The 18,164-nt window shown below is 34.7% G+C and overlaps 1 protein-coding gene across 2 annotated transcripts in view; it reads left to right on the top strand.

Moving 5' to 3' along the window:
• LOC125060640 (Ig-like and fibronectin type-III domain-containing protein 2) overlaps positions 1–17,817 on the top strand; it is a 115,653-nt gene extending 97,836 nt beyond the window's left edge. For both annotated transcript variants that reach the window (XM_047665616.1, XM_047665617.1), the window contains 10 exons: positions 589–694; positions 2,247–2,387; positions 3,300–3,478; positions 4,734–4,901; positions 7,748–7,871; positions 9,360–9,561; positions 10,161–10,333; positions 14,729–14,901; positions 15,783–15,866; positions 16,006–17,817. In XM_047665616.1, coding sequence (XP_047521572.1) covers positions 589–694; positions 2,247–2,387; positions 3,300–3,478; positions 4,734–4,901; positions 7,748–7,871; positions 9,360–9,561; positions 10,161–10,333; positions 14,729–14,901; positions 15,783–15,866; positions 16,006–16,197 — 1,542 coding nt within the window. In that variant the 3' untranslated portion in view covers positions 16,198–17,817. The remainder of the gene's footprint in view (positions 1–588; positions 695–2,246; positions 2,388–3,299; positions 3,479–4,733; positions 4,902–7,747; positions 7,872–9,359; positions 9,562–10,160; positions 10,334–14,728; positions 14,902–15,782; positions 15,867–16,005) is intronic.
• The last annotated feature ends 347 nt before the right edge of the window (positions 17,818–18,164 follow it).

Genomic DNA, 18,164 nt, shown 5'->3' with positions numbered 1-18,164 from the left:
AGCTAGAAAGTATGTAGCGCAACTGATATTTTTTTGTTCACTCTTAATCTTTCCCTTATTCATGATATTAATTATCTCTTATCGTTGAGAGTTGATTGCTTTAGTACTTAACTGAGTTAAGGGGCAGGAGATTTAAGCTTCCAATTGAATTTATAAACTTAATGAAAACTTAAAATACTTAAACACCTTATGTATGGCAATTAAGGTTTACAATAATTTACCAAAATAATTATAAGATCTTTCGACTAGTGTTTAAAAATCGACTTGGTGTATTACTTTTGGAAAAAATGTATTATTCAATAAATGATTATTTGCGTGCGACACTGTAGTTGATAAAAATTTAATAAAGTTTGATATGAGATGTACGATACAAATAGTATAAGAACTGACCAATTCATATGACCAATAATGTAAAATTCCGTGAGACAAATTTGCGCGTTATTGTCTGTGGCGAATATGCGAACTTACGATTGTACCATCTTACACATTTTTGTACCATATTCTTGCAATAAATTATTATTATTAAAATGACGGGCGGTTATAAGCTGTCAGAGGTTAAACTTTTTGTAATGTTCACTTGTTTTACAGCCCCCAACAATCAACCCCGTAAATCTAGTGGTGGAAGGCTCCAGCATGACCATTCTGTGTATTGCCATGGGGACACCGACGCCTACCATATCATTATACATATCAGGTAATTTCAAACTACGTCACGTTAAACAGTGTATCATAATAGGAATTTGGACTTTGTGTTTTAGTTAATTTTGTTTTAATGGAGGCGTCAAGTAGACTTAATTTATTATGTTGTTAATTTAGTATAATTGTCACAAGATCTTCATAATTATTGCTCATTGCGTGAGCGAGAGTTTTCGATTCACGTGGGCGTTATATCTTAGATATCTTTATGAAAACGACGTTTTCACCTAATGATCAAATTCTTATTTCAAAGAAGTTGATCGGATTAATACCCGCAGCTGAGTTTCATCATCTTACGAGGCAGAATACGAAATTTCACCTGTATCACCGCGACGTCCCTTCCACAACTGAGAGTTTTTTAAAGCAGTTTAGGCCGCGCACCATCACTATATGGAACCAGCCGCCCACTGACGTATTTCCATATTCGACTTTAAAAGAAGAAAAGGCCGACAACGTACTCGCGAGCCCTCTGATATTGAGAATGTCCATGGACACTCACTACTATCACTTAACATCAGATGAGCCCCTGTTCTATGAAATTAAAAAAAAAAAAAATTTTATACGTAACATTTTATAGCGACAAAGCTAGACGTTCGTCTAAGCTATCGTTAACTGTTTCGTGAACATTTTAGGACCTCTCAAAGCTTCTAATTAACGCGATTCTAATTAAAACCTTTATATATTTAACTATATTTTGTGACAATGAAATTGTAATTTATCTTAAAAGCGATTCCTCTGTTAAGACTTAAGAGCTATTTGTGTTGCGCAATTTCTGTAGCGTATTGTAAAATTATACTAAAAGGAAAAATTTTAAACAAAATATGAATTGCAGAAATTTACGAGTATTTAATTAAACCTAAAACTATGGCCTGACATAGTAGATAGGAAATGTCTATAAGCACAATTTCAGAATTACTTACTTTCACCTAATAGTTTGTAACAATTATAGAAAAATTTTATTTTAAATTATATAACAGGGGAAAATGTGCAGGAGGAACATGCCAGAGGGATCGCAAGTGCGTTGGCCTTTTAAGAATTGATACGCTCTTTTCTTGAAGGACCCTAAGTCGAATTGGTTCGGAAATACTTCAGTGGGCAGCTGGTTTTACAACGCGGTTGTGCGCGGCAAACTTTTTCTTTTTAGAATGAAATGAAACTCTTATATATCGACTTACCAAAATCGACTTGTCGGGCATAAATGGCTAATTAACTGTCTTGGAGTTAAATACCATTAAAACAGGCAGATGTTTACTTTATAATTCAGTCATAAGATATTGCATATGAATCTAAATTTTATTATATTTTCAGTTTTCTTTCATTTTTTAAATACCTTCGTCTATTAATGTACAGTACTTATGTTATCTGTTTCATATATATTGTTTATCAATGTAATCTTTGTATATTTCCTAAGTGTTTTGTTTTAATATGTATGGTAGCTGTAAGATTACTAATAAATAAATAATTAGTAAAATTATCAGTAGGTCGTCAATTTCGGATAGTGTTTCATGTCATAATAAATTGTTTAAAAAAATGTATTCCCTGTTATTTAGGTCGGCTCGTCCGTCAAGAGATGACACGTCATATGGTGACTGTGATTCATAACGTGACGCGAGACATGGACCAGATATCGTGCTATGGGGACAATGGCTACGGCACGCCCATGCAAGCGTCTCGCAAGATCAATATTTCACGTAAGTCCGATAACTGCATACTTTCAGCTTTCAAATATTTCTCTCATATAATCTATATATATAAAAATGAAACCCGTTTTCCGTTGTCACGACATAACATGAAAACGGCTTGACCGATTTGTCTGATTTTTTTTATAATATAAGGTATATTATAAATATAGAAGTACGAGGATGGTTCTTACGAAAGAAAAATTTAAATAATTGAGTGAAAAAGTCTAAAAACAACACTTTTCTATATTCCCATACATAATATTCGTAATAATACTTAAAAGTCAATTTGAACTTTAATACCATCGCATAAAATTCAAGTATTAGTGGAGGGGTTCCTGGAAGGTACATTTTTATTTTTTGACATAATGTATTTGTTGTCTTATCAATTTTTTTTATAGACCGGTGTCCCGAATAGCAGAATAAGTATTTTAAACAAATAAAGAATCGGCTGTTAGGCGGTACGATGTTCGCCAGGCCAGCTAGTTTATTATAAAATTAAAATAAAAAATCATAAAATAATGAAATATTGTGTTTATATCTTTGACGGATATAAACGCAAATTTATTTACATAACTAGACTACTACATCAAGTTGACAACCAACAATTATACCATATATAACTACTATAATATGATATTTAATATTTAGGATTGCTGGACCGTCAAGTATGTAATAAATAAAGTTGTATTTAAATGAATAAATTTCTAATATAGATTTTTTTTTAATTTTAAATAAAATAAAATTAATATGATAGGTATACAAATATATAGCGAAAAGTGAATGCTGGGGCTTACTTAAATTTTGATTGACAGCATCTTTGACCCACATGACGCGATTCGACTTTACATTTGGCCTATCACAATTAAACGTCGCCTTCGTCGTGTTTTCATTGAAAAAAAAACATTAAAAACTTTTTCACAGATGTACCTACAATCCAGGCGTCTGGAATAACAATGGCGGCAGCTGGAGATGCTGTTATCCTGGAGTGTCGAGTAGAAGCTCTTCCTAAGCCAACTATAGCTTTCTGGAGGGACCCCAACGGAAGAACCCCAGTCATCGATGGTCCCAACTACAGCATTCAACTATTGGCTGATCCAGAGGTTTGTTATCTATCTTTTGATCTAAAGAACGAATTTTTAAGAGTTTTATACTGATATGCTATAATATGCCCTGGATCAAACGGGTTGTCTCTCTCCCTAAAATATGGCGAGGGGGCCAATGGCTGGCCATGCGTCATACTCGTGAACGGGTGCTACTTGTGGTGACTGGTCGTACTTGAATTCGTGTATGCGGTGATGTTAGTTACTTCGACTATTTTCGTGTTTGCGTGTTGTTCTCACGAGAAATTAAGTGCGTGTTCCTATTTCACCATGCCTCCTGCTGATAGAGGATAAGTCTTTGTTTTTAATTAATGTTATTAAATCTCTAAATTAAAAATAGTGGCGGACAGTCTTTAAAATTTTACACAATGTTTGTAAGGAGCTGCAACCATTACACCATGTTCCACATGACAACTTAAGTAATTAATAGTTAATTATTATAATGAACTAAATTAAAAACAAAGATTTGTCCTGTATCGGCAGCAGGCATGGTGAAATAGGAGCACGCACTTACATTCTCGTGGGAACAACACGTAAATACATAGTCGAAATAACATCACCGCATACACGAAGTCAAGTTAATATTATCCATTTGATAAAAATAAAATATAAATTTGATAATATTTCAATTTCCGAACGAAAATATTTAATTATGGTACTATCGGTAAGGCTTAGTCTATCCGATATCAGAATATTGGAAAATTTTCTTCAGTCTCATCTTTATTCATTGTTCATTTTAATAGAAATATTTTGGTTTTATTAATTTGCTTCAATTTTCGGTTAAAGAATTGGATATTTTTATGGATAATATTTTGCAGTTTGAACTTTAACTCAACCTCTAAGACTGGTTTAAAAATATATGTATCAATGAATTATCCGCGTTTAACGATAATAATATGGCCACGCATTGTCACTTCCTAGATGTTAATCCATCCATTTTTTAATTCATTTATTTTAGGGAATAATATATTAAAATCATAATAAATGTTTATAAATGTAAGGATAAATATAACCATAGCAGTCTTGTTTATAAACGCGACAAATGCATATAAAAATAGTTTTTCATCTTACTTTTTATGTTATTAAACGTTAGTAACAGACTGGGTAGTCCATAAGGTCCCAATCAGGGGACAGCTGGTCATTATTGGAGGAAGTATTTACCTTAAAAGGGCTTTCGCACACAAACTTAAATTAATATAACTGTAACTTTTTAGGACATAAGACTTTTTATTAATTAAGTAATAATTCTTACCAGGAACAAACCAAGTACACAATGAGGCTCATAATCAAGAAGATAAGCGAAGCAGACGAGGGTGACTACTTCTGTCATGCTGAGAACGCCTTCGGGAAGACTTTGAGACCAGTCTCAGTGAGACTTAGGTCAACCATGCCACACCATAATGTTACAGAGTGCTGTGCTGAGGTAAGATGAACCTGACTCTCCTCCTGACCTCTTATAATAAAAGTTACACCGAGTTCTCGTTAAACGCAAATTAAATCTCTGCTTTTTTTATCTAATCTAAATATTTGTTAAATTTTGTTTTAGTTTTAACAGAAAAAAAATGCCAGCAAAACAGCGGATTAGGCACCTTGTTATAATAATACTAATAATTTATTTATTCACAGAGAATCATAAATCCATATGGTTATTCAAAATCAAAATCATTTATTCATATATAGGTAACACAATGTACACTCATGACCGTCAAAAAAGAAATATATATTAAATTCTTCTAATTATACATTTACTGCCAGTACTCAAATCAAGGGCGTAGAACGGAAGAGAAGAACTGGCAATAAACTCTCCACCACTCTTTTTAATCGCCAAGTTTTTTAGTTTACAAAATGTTTGTAAGGAGCTGCAAATTACACCATGTTCCACATGACAACCTAAGTAATTAATAGTTAATTATTAATTATAAAATAAATTAAAAACAAAGATTTGTCCGATATTAGCAGGAGGCATGGTAAAATAGGAGCACGCACTTACATTCTCGTGGGAACAACAAGGAATTAATGAGTTAGTTACAAAATTGTCCCAATATTAGTAGGTTACCTTTAAGTTATTTATTCAAAATATTAAAAGGGCAGATACAGTCCATTTCAATGACCAACGTAAGGGCAAGAAGTATTTTGGGCAAAAGGCAGGCAGAGTTGAAATATGGTTTAGGACAATTAACACCTTTAATGGGTCATATTTGTTTTAATTATCACTGTATATATGTAAGCGATAATGTTGCCAGCATGGCGTAACTTAAACGTATGTGGAAAGCAAATCGCTCAGCCGTTAGATTGCCTAAAGACGCGTCATCGCCCATACGCTTGGTGAAGTGAGTTCCCAAACTAATTCGATGTGGGAACCTAAATCATATTGTAATATACGGGAGTCGAATTTAACGTTAAGTAGCAACTATAAGTTGTGAATTTTTGTGTTATACCGTCACGAAGTTATACATTACCATCAAACTATTTATTTATTTATAAAAACACAGTTCACTGATACATTGGTACAAGAAAAAGAATTACAGTTAATTTGACACAAATTAAGACTGCTATTTATAGAAATTATTCATATCATTGACAAAAATAAAAAAAAATTGTTGCGCTACAATCTATTTTTAGCTCTGGGCCTCAGATTTCTGTACGTGTTTCATGATATGTCAACCTAATAGGCAAGTAGGTGATCAGCCTTCTGACATACGCCGCCGACTTTTTGGGTCTAAGGCAAGCCGGTTTCCTCACGATGTTTTCCTTCACCGATCGAGCGAATGTTATATGCGCATATAGAATGAGAGTCCATTGGTGCACAGCCGGGATCGAACCTAAGACCTCAGAGATGAGAGTCGCACGCTGAAGCCACTACTCCAACACTGCTCTTGCTCTGTATTGACAGTATACGAATTTATTTTTTAATAAATATATAACTGAGCATCGTTTTCACTCTGTTTTCTAATCCTTTCTTTTATCAGAGTCGACAATTTACTTTGATACTTTGAAATTGCCATTGAAATTGTTTCGCGAGTTAAAAGTTGAAATACTTTGAGCTGACGTTGAAATTTCAAAGAGTTTATTCGAGAATTTTGAAAATTAACTTCAATATTGTAAATTGTGAACGTTTGCTCTCATAATGATTAGCTTTCTTTGAACTTGGTACGCACGTAAATGAGTTTTTAGGTAAATTTTTAAACTTTTATTTTAGTTGCCCACTTTAAATTTGTCTGGAAAATTATTCATTTAAAACACCCAATAGATAAAAAAATTTGTGGCTTTAGCGTGTCTATAAAATAAAAATAAAATAAAATATGTTTATTATGGAACATAAGATACAGGTATCACTTATTCCACGTCATTAAATTTGAATTTGTAGGCATTCCTACACATCGGCAAAGAAGACAGAGGGTGTAGGCCGAGAGAAAAAGCCGGCGTAAAAAACTCTTGGTACTCTTTTAAAATTGCAAATCATCAAACAACACCTATTTTAAAACAAATATCGCAAATTAATTAGAAGTAGCCTGTCTAGCACTGGTCCCAGTCCCTCTCATTGCTGTTAGGTTGTAGTTTCGATCCCCGTTCTGCAGCAATGTGTGCGCATTAAACACTCGAGGTGAAAGAAAACATCGTGAAGAAGCCGGCTTGTCTTTGACCCAAAAAGTCGATGGTATGGGTTGAGTAAAAAAAACCACCTTGCTTATTAAAAAAATGAACACGGAACACATAACACATACATACACAAATCTTAAACTCAAATACCTAAATAGGGTGCCAACAAAAATTAACATAAGTATAAGATGTAAACACTGTCCTTGTGGCAGTGTACCTGAAACAAAAATTACATTAAAAGAAAACTGTATAATACCACTTTCATATTTATACCCGTGTATACTTATTCTGCTATTCGGGACACCGGTCTAGCTAGTGAGATAAAAAAAAGAAAGTTGATAATACTACAAAAACATTATGTCAAAAAATAAAAATTTACCTTCCCGGAACCCCTCCACTAACATTTAAACTTTATGTTATGGTATTAAAGTTCAAATTGACTTTTAAGTATTATTACGAATATTTTGTATGGGAACATAGAAAAGTGTTGTTTTTAGACTTTTTCATTCAATTTTTTTTAATTTTTATCTCCGTAAGAACCATCCTCGTACTTCAAGGAATGTTATAAAAAAAAATCAGACAAATCGGTCAAGCCGTTTTCATGTTATGTCGTGACAACGGAAAACGGGTTTCATTTTTATATATATAGATTTAAATGCCTTTTTGTAGATGAACGTGTCGTCGTCATGCATAGATGCCTGCAGCTTCCACCTTGACATGGACAACATCATGGACCGTCCCGAGTGCATCAATGATTTTGACAAGTTGATGAAATGCGCTGCCGATGGCTCTGGTAAGAACTTTTATCTCACAGAATCCCACCACAAAGGTCAGATATCCAGAGACAAGTATGTTAACTTAGCTTCATGTCAAATCGCTATACCAAAGGTCCACAGATAGAAATCACTTGTATAAATCATACTAAAACGTCTCCTTGAATCTTATATTGACGTAAGAAGAAAGTAATTATTTTCTCGGGCATTGCCAGTTTTCCCGCTGCAAACTGAAAGTACATAAAAAGAATACATATGTAAATGTTTTATAAGATATAGAGTAAAATAAATATTATTTATTGGCTTAACTTACCTAAGTTCTCATGATTTCACACATGTATATCCTTTCTAAATCATATATTCATAATTACCTGATTGTCTTTCTTGTAACATGTGCGATGTTTGAGAGCAGAAATAAAGTTAAGTAAATTGTAATGGTTTCGCACATATCTATTGTCGAAAAACTTGAATTCCAAAATGAAATTCTTACTGAATCACTGATCAGCGGTTGACTTTTGAAACGTGACTATTTCCCGATAGCGTGGACAATTCGGAAAGACGCAAACTGAATTTGTATTTGAACAAGTGTCGCATTCGTGAACTTATTGATATTTCACAGAAATTCTAGCATTTTCCTTACTTTTATGAATACTTTAAATTGTGTTGTAGAATTGTGGAGTAGCGATTTTTCTTGAACAATTTATTATTATAGATTGGAATGATATACAATTTTTGAATTTACATTCAACGGAAATTTAGGAAAATTTATTTTCCTCTTTCGTTCTTTGGATTGAAGTATACTGTTCTGAATCCCTGCAATATTGACGGTTTTGATTTAGTATTATTACTTTTAATTCCCCGACTCTCAATATTAAAGTACTTTGACTAAACATGTTGTAAATATTTATATTTTTAGTAAATTTCTTATTAAAAACGCTTTAGCATTAAAACAATATTTTATTTTTAAGGCCTTACATAATATAGAGAAATATATAAAATCGTATTAAGCAGGTTTTCGTCTATGTATTCGCACAAGTTACGTTCGCTTTGTGATTCTCTGCAGTGGTTAAATAATTCTAGTTTTATCATAAAGAAATCTTTATAGAAGTTCGCTAAATGTTGTTTATTTATATATATAACAGGGGATAAACGGGCCGGAGGCTCATCTGATGTTAAATGGTTCCGTCGCCCATGGACACTTTCATGGCCAGAAGGCTTGCGATTGCGTTGCAGGGTTTTTAGGAATTGTTAGGCTCTTTTCATGAAGAACCCTATGGCGAATTGGTTCGGAAATACTACCGTAGGCAGCTGCAAATTTAATATATATTAATCGCACTCTTCTGAAGACTCTCCATGGTACTCGTAAGTTTAGTAGAAAATGAAGAAAGAGACCCCACATCTCTACGCAACGCCAAGGGATCAAGCCGATCAAGCTCGGAACGTAACTGGTCGTCGTCGATTTGAACCGCTCTTTGTTGAATATTTATATTTATTATATATGTCATTAGATCACCGTAGCTGCTGCGCCTCATGGGGCGTTCCAAGAAATTGCTTGGAGCTATGTCGAGGAGGGCCAGTTTCACGCTCCTGCGCATTGCAACACGCTCGTCGCGCATTGGCCTGCTTCCGGGACTCTGGAGCCAGACTACCAGGTCCACCAAGGAATTTGAAAGCTCATGTTGCACCGACACCACACTCTGTTCTATTAAGGTAAATGCATCAATACATAAAGGCCTTATACACACGTCTTCTGCGTATAGGCGTGTTAATATCAGGTGAGCAAAAGTAAATGCTCTTTAAAAATGACTACTTTGTGATGCGGAAAATAATCTAAAATAAATAATCTTAAAAAAATAAAATAATAAAAATATGTTTATTCATTTGACAACAATTTATTGTAATCTTATGTAAGATTTTGGAATCCTTTTATGTAAAAAAATACCTGTGTCAGGGTTTCTAGCAACAAACTTAAAAGTAAATTCCATAAAAAATATGTACATATGTAGATAAATAATTAATTTAATTACATGGTTTTTTTAATATATTTGTTTTCAAGACGCATGAGTGCATGAGTGAGTGTTGGGTGCATGTGTGTGTGTATGTAAATATCCTAAAATTACTAGGGTTTTAAGTAATTCAAAGTATAATTCCAAGATTCAAGTTAACTGTACTTAATATATAAAATTACACAAGTATTTACGTGTTTAATATTAAATACAGTACAAACACTGATCAGTTCCAGCTTATGACAATATTCTACTGAGCAAAAATCTCATTCACACAAACTTACAAATACCCTTTAAATACAGTTGGGACGCACCGATCAAGAACCCGCAAACAGTCTACTTGTACCGGGTATTCTGGCGAGCGTATGGTGCCAAAGTACCTGAGAAGTTGGACACTAGTGAGACAAGTGTGGTACTCACTGGCCTTAATGATGACGTCAAGTATGAGTGTGTAGTCAAAGCTGCAAACGATGTTGGTGAGTGTGAATTGTGTAGTTATAGAAAATCCTGCACCTGCAATAATTAATGTGGCTCTTACTTTTCTCCAGTGGCAACTCGAAAAAAGAGTTGCCAACATCTGGAACCAGGCAAGAGTACTTAAGATATTTAAGAATAAGGTTGATTGCCCCAAACTTTTAACAAAATTAAAATTTCGTTTACCGTCTAGATACAGGCCATTTGTCCCTCCTTTCAGTAGAACACGTTTTGGCCAAAACTACTCTCAACTGGATATCCATAGTTGATCTCTTCACACTTTGGAATCAACTTTGTTTTAGTTTTTCAAATTTGAGTCGATATATTTTTTTTTCTCTTCATGATTGTTATGTTTTAGGCAAACAGTTATGTTTAAGGGTAATATTAAATCTCGTATTTAAGTATTTTAAGTATCAATGTACCGAGCGATGGCAAGCTTTTGGTAGCTTTGGGTAACATTATAATAATTTTAGTTGGGATCCTTATCGCAAAGCATGACTGGTGTTAATTGTAGTTTTATGTTTTTTAATGTTCTTGTTTATATTTAAATTCCTCACTTTTTTTAAATTCTACACAAAGTTTAACACGTTCTACAAACAAATATCCTATACTGAACCACTCCTCAGATACGATAAACCTATATTTTTAAAAACTACTACACATATATTGTTACTCATACACTACTCACTCAACTATATTCAGTCTAGTATACCTATTATGCAAGCTAGAACTATCGCAAAATACTATATCCTAAGTACCAATAAACTTAACTTACATTCTCGTCCTATTTGTGTGCACAGTCCGACCCAATTAAATCACAGTGTATAGACAAATCAACGATAGTAACCTTTTATATAACGACCTAGATTCATACAAAAATATTCAATTTTCAATCTGTGATCCTGAGGAATGTCAAAATGTGATCAAAAGTACTAGCAAATCCTTATCAATCCTGTCGCAAAATATAAGAAGTTTACCCTGTAATATTAATAGTTTTATCACTCTAGTAATGCGAATTAATATGTCCTGGGATTTACTCGTTTTGACCGAATGCTGGCTTCCGTCTACTAAATCTATACCAAATATACAAGGATACAACTACGCTGCCACTATAAATAACTTAACACAAAATGAAGGAGTCATAGTCTATTATAGGAAAGGTTCTAGTCCACTCATCGAGGAACCCCAAGAATTTTATGACGCTAACTGTTTAGTAATTAAATTTGATCCCTCTACTGTCATCATTTCTATCTATCGTCCACCGGGATATAGAGAGCCATTAATTTTTATTAATTCATTAACCCTACTTTTAAACAAATTAAAATCTTATAAAAACATAATTATTATAGGTGACATAAATATTGACATTGCACAAGGGACAAGTGACCAGCGCTCATGGGACTATCTGAATCTACTTGCAGAGTATAACATCCACCCCGGGTATAACGTTCCTACCCACAACCGAACATGTTTGGACCATATTATGGTTAAATCAGATAATGAAGCACACTGCCTTATAATTCAATCTTCCATAACCGATCATAACAGTGTTGCACTCCTCTTAAAGATCGAAAAGGACTATCCTCTAACTCCCCTTCAATATAAAAACAGTATCAACCTTGCTGGCTTAGATTTAGCGATTCAGGGACTGGATTTTTCGCATTTGTATTGTCTGAAAAATGTGAATGAGGTAGCTAGGTTATTTAGTGACTTATTGACAAAAGCTATTACCGATAACACCAAAGAGATAGTTGTACCCAGACGTAAAAGAATTATTAAACCCTGGGTTACACCTGGGCTCCTCAGATGTATGCGTAACAGGGATAACCTTCACAAAAAAACTAAAAAGAACCCAGCTGACGAAATTTTAGCAGTGACATATAAAAGATACAGAAAATTTTGTAATTCGTTATTAAAAAAGGCTAGGCGTGCATATGAAAGGGATGAAATTAACAAACATAATAAAAATAGTAGGAAACTCTGGGAGACCATCAATAATATTACTCAATACAAAAAACCTAGATCATCATCTACAGAACTTATGAAAAATTGTAATCCACAAGAAAAAGTAAACAGTGTAAATTCATTCCTTGCAAATGTGGGGAAAAACATTGCTGCTGGGCTTGGTAATTATAATTGTAATCGCTCCTATGCGACCACTACACCACCCCCATTAAGTAATTCTCTTGTCCTCTTGCCCACTGACAAATCAGAAGTAGAGAGCTTGGTGATGAATCTGCGCGATAAATGTGCTGTTGGTAACGACATGATATCTGGCCGGCTTCTTAAACAACATGCCAAAGTTTTGGTACCACCCATCACTTACATATGCAACCTCTCCATGGAAACAGGTGTGTTTCCGGAAATCTACAAGAAAGCTCTAATAACGCCTATCTACAAGGGAGGTGACAGAAGCCTTGTAGACAACTATAGGCCTATCTCTTTACTTCCCATCCTGTCCAAAATCTTGGAACGATTATTGAACAGGCGATTGGTTGATTTCCTCGACAAACACAATATTATTTCAGACTCCCAATATGGTTTTCGTTTCGGTAGGTCTACAGATGACGCAGTTCATAGCGTGACAGATTTTATTGTTAGGAATATGGACAGGAGGGAAAAAGTGATTGGTGTGTTCATTGACTTGTGCAAGGCGTTTGACACTGTTTCGGTAGAAATCCTCTTGCACAGAATGGAGAGGTTGGGCATCAGGGGTATGCCTCACCAACTCTTTACGAGTTACATGTCTGAACGCACGCAAGTTGTCAGGGTGGGAGAGTGGACTAGCACCGAGTTACCAGTCACCTTTGGTGTGCCGCAGGGCAGCGTTCTTGGGCCCACATTGTTCCTCATTTACATTAATGAATTATGTGGGATGAACCTAAGAAATGGAAAAATTGTTGCCTTTGCTGATGACGCAGCCTTAGTGTTCCATGGTCAAGATTGGTTTCAGGCCTTTCGACATGCTCAGCGGGGTCTGAATTTGGTATCGGATTGGCTACATCGCAGTTCTCTGGCCCTTAATACCGAAAAGACCAAATTCATGACCTTCGCAATGTCCAGGCGCGACATTCCTTCTGGTCTGGTACTTGTGTCACATGCTGGTTCATGTCTGACCGGGGAGCACTGCGGGTGTCCAAAGCTCAACTCCGCAGGCACAGTGAAGTACTTGGGAGTCATACTAGATACCTATCTAAATTTCCAGGCTCATATTGACCTACTGGCAGGTAGAATTAGAAAACTGATATATGTATTCAAAATTTTGAGGCACATTGCTAATAACACAATTATAAAAACTGTCTACCTGTCGCTAGGTCAATCCATTCTGAGCTATTGCATCTCCACTTGGGGTGGCTCAGCAAAAACCCACCTTCTGAAAGTGGAGAGAGCTCAGAGGGCAATACTCAAGGTTAGTGCCTCCCTTCCCTTCATTTGTCCCACCACAGAGGTATACAGACATTGGAAGGTACTCTCTGTGCGTCAATTGTTCATTCTTGCCACAATTTTACGCAAGCACTCACTTATCAATTATGACCAACACCTTAAAGATAACAAGCGTAGAAAAGGCATAGTGATCACTTCGAAGCCCTTTCGCACAAGTTTTGCCCAGAAATTCTTCTGTTTTTTGGGGGATTACTTGTATAATAAGGTCAACTCATGCGTTTCCACATATCCCCTAACTAAACACGAGTGCAAGAAGACGGTTGCACTGTGGCTACTGGACCTCAACTATGAGGAAACAGAAAAAATGCTGACAATAATTAAATAGTTGAGTTTAAAGTTGATTCTAATCTTTGTTAATAATAGGGAATAAATTTTTAGTATAATAGTTTTAGCTTTAATAGACTAACACTTAAGCAATAAAATATAAAACATACACAGACTCACACCCACACACATACACTTAATTTACACCTACACACATACCCTATGTGGTTTCCTCTATATATTGTAATGTAATGTATTGTAATGTAATGTATTGTATTGTATTGTATTGTATCTTCTGTCGATCCGAAGTGGTGGAGGCCTGATGACCTGTAACACAGGTACTATTACCTTTAGCAGGCATCAGTCTCACACAGACTTGCTTTTTTCATAAACAGAAGTATAATATAACTGTCACTTCCTTATGTCCTAAGTTTAAGTTTTTGTGAGAAAATAAATAAATAAATAAATTTTAAATTTTTTTTTTTTTTTTTTTATTTTTTCTTGCAATGAAAATAGCCTATATTAATCAGTGATAATGTAGCATTCGAATGGTGAAAGAATTTAAAAAATCGGTCTAGTACTTTTTAGCCAATTCGTAACAAACATACTTACATGCAAATCTTTCCTCTTTATAATATTAGTATAGATAGAGTTTTATTAAGGTTGACATTTATCATCCTTGTCTCCAGGAACTTCATCGCTTAGTCAATCTATAATGTTCACGACGGCGGGACAAGAGACCGGTGCGGCAGCGGCTCCAGTCACTGGTTCCAGCACAGCCTCCGCGGTAGGAGTGGCAGTTGCTTGTATTTTGGTCGCAGCTATCCTGTTGGCTGGTGGATTCTATTACAAACATAGAAAGGTGAGTCTCATAATAAGAATTACTGGGTGAAATTCGTGTTTCTTTAGATTATGGCCGAATTTAAATTATTTATAGAAGTAGATTTTAGTAAACGAGTATTACTCAAATTAAGATTGCATGTTTTTATTTAAATAGTTTTTTCAAAAAGTGTGCGGCTCTCATCCTTGAGGTCGTTGGTTCGAGGTCGGGGTTCGCACAGCCCCGGCTGTGCACCAATAGACTCTCTTTCTATGAGCGCATTTAACATTCGCTCGAACGGTGAAGGAATACATCGTGAGAAAACCGACATGTCTTAGACCCAAAAAGTCGACGGCGTGTGTCAGGCACAGGAGGCTGATCACCTACCTGTCTATTAGATTGATTGATCATGAAAAAGATACAAAAATTTGAAACACCCAAAAAAAGGTTGTAGCGCCACGGGTATTTTTTATTTTAGTTTTCACAAAAAACCTTTTAAAACTAGTTCCCTGAAGCTTACCGAACTCTGCCGTGGCACTAAGTTAGTTCTGAGTTTGTATAAGTTCTTGTACATAAATTAATAAAACAGAACTAGGGACGTTTCACACCTAAAATGTATTTACCATTACTTCAAAATAAAACACGTTCCAAAGGCATAACTTTATTTAAGTGTAAATAGTTGTAAGCCTCTGTTATTAATCTATAAAACCCAATGCCATTTACGAATGTTCATGTATCTATACTTCAGATAAATTTGAACTACAAAAGGTTGAATACGATATATAGTGCGCAATATCGTATATAATGTCTTAATTCTTCCCTTTTTAGATTTAAACGTATAATAATATTAAAAATTAAACACTTGCTAATATCGTATTAGCAATTAATTTCACGTTATTAATCGTCTATTCTTCATTTCACAGAATCTAAGGCTTAAAGCTCAAGGTGGAGTCGCCTTTGAAAACCCAAGCTACTTGAGAGAACCAAATCCGGACACTATCGTAAATGTGAGTTATTCACACAAATAAACTCTTTCATCGCATAAACTCGAGATTTTCTAAGCCATTGAAAACTTGCAATTCAGTAAAATTCAATTTTAAAGTGTGAAATAACTTTAAGTCGTTTCACGTGAAACTTTTGTCGCAGGGTACGGTGCCTAACGGTAATGCGAACGGAGGGAATGGAGTCGCCAATAGTGTGTCAAATAGCACAGCATGGAGACAAGAAACATTACAGAACCCTAGCACGGCAACACCAGCAGCACGAGAAGTAGATCCTACTTTGTATGAGGAATTGAAGCTGGGGCAAGACGGGGCCGGCTTCAAAAGACTGAAATAGCCCGAGGTTCGCCGCTCTCCGCTCCGATCGCCGCGGCTTTCGTCGCGCGTGGCACCGGAGAACTGAGCGGCGACGGGCAAAGTACCCGCTTATATACCGTGACGTCGCGCGTGGTGAAGTACCCGCATTTGGACTTTTAGTGCTGTTTTCGTACTTCAGAATGTTGTTATAGCTACAATGTACTGCATTTTGAAGTAGTTCGATGTAGTGTCAATGTTAAAAATCCACTAGTGGTCTGGGCGGAGCTTAGATGCAATATATTTTCCATAGTTAAATGTGATTATAACCAAAAAAGATATACTTAAAGCTGTATATATGCAATATGAAAGCAATATTAGCAGTGTAATGGGTATTAGTGGTAGCTAAAAACTTCCAAAAGCCTAATATTTCAAATAGGCGACTAAGTTGGTTCTACCTAACCTCAAAACGGTTATTTGAATTTAGTGATTTCAACACATAACTGATAATTACCCAAATTTGCAAGCGTTTCTCTGATTTGAAATTCGCACAAACATCAACAAATGTCATTGATCGTTTCGAGTTTGCATTAATATGTTTGCACAGTTAGTTCATCTCAAACGCGTTCTGATGAACGTTTAAATTGTAGATAATAGTTTTTAAAATTAGTATTTCTTAAAACATGTGCCTTCGAACAATATGTAGTAGGATAAGTTCGGCCTATATGTAAATACAGACATTCCGTAGTTGTAGGCCTAGATTAAGACCCGAATCTATGCTAAGAAAAAAATGGTTTTCTGTAAAGTCGGTTATCGGACGATAGTTTAACGTGACAAACATAACAAATCATTGATAAAATGATTGTATACTTTTATTAATAAAACGCATAGGCCAATCGAGTAGAAGAGAGATAGATGCGGCGCAAGCGTACAATGAGCGTAACGGAACAGAGCGTAACAGGACAATGATTTACTCTTTTTTGATCGATTTATTAGACGTTGTCTCGTCAAAAGTCCTGTAGTTTATTTACGACAACTGGGCTCATTCCCTAATAATTATATATGTTAATACAATTTTAATTTTCGAATGTCAAATAAGAACCTATGTTTTTGTCACAGTTAATATATGCGATTTTACTCAAGATATACGTATAAAGAGATATATGTCACATCAGTGAGCATTTTAACTACAGTTCAATGTTTGTCGGGTCCTAGACTGTCTAAAGAATTTATATATAATGAAATTTATTTTCCACAATTTATTGATAGTTACCCTTATTTCTTTTCGCTGAGTAATCACAGTGTTACGTAAATACGAGATATTAATGTGATTTGAAAACATATAAAATATTATAGATTTCAGTAAAAAATAAAAAATATTTTTTCCTTCCTTTTTATATATAGCGTAACGGAAAATTTCTCAATAATTGTACAATCAATCAGAAAATATTTCGTATTTTAATACTGTGTATGGGGGTTGACATTTTGACTTTATGTCAACTCTGCTCAGACAAGGATTGTGATTATTAGTGTATTAGGTAATTGATTGCTCTTAACAATATCTCAATTAGTACTTGTAACCTAACTTTTGATATACTGTTTAGAGTAATTTGTGTAAGACGAATGTGATTAGAGGTGTAAATAATAAAAAATATAAATTATTCTTAATTTGTTTCATTTAATTCAACATGAATATCAATACCCATATCCTTTCCTACTCAATCGTGACTTTTGCAATTGTTGTATTTCCTTTTCTTTAGCCACACCGCCATTCATGAATCCGTGATATTATCTTTTTAGTTTTTAGTTTGTTTTATTAATCTTTTTGTATTATTTTTGGTTACAATTGTTTAATGTTTTTATAAGATTTGGTTATGCACTTCTTGGACTTTACCCATCATATTTCTTTTTTAGTTTTGCCTGGGTTGCCAGGAATAGATCGCTTGTTAGCGATAAAGCCGCCCGTTGCATCCCTTGTAATTTTATGTATGATGTTATTTGTTTTTGTAT

This window comes from Pieris napi, chromosome 22, assembly GCF_905475465.1.
Source record: "Pieris napi chromosome 22, ilPieNapi1.2, whole genome shotgun sequence".
In the NCBI taxonomy this organism is placed as follows: domain Eukaryota; kingdom Metazoa; phylum Arthropoda; class Insecta; order Lepidoptera; family Pieridae; genus Pieris; species Pieris napi.
The sequence above is the reverse complement of the archived record's forward strand: the minus strand, read 5'-3'. Positions and strand labels throughout refer to the sequence as shown.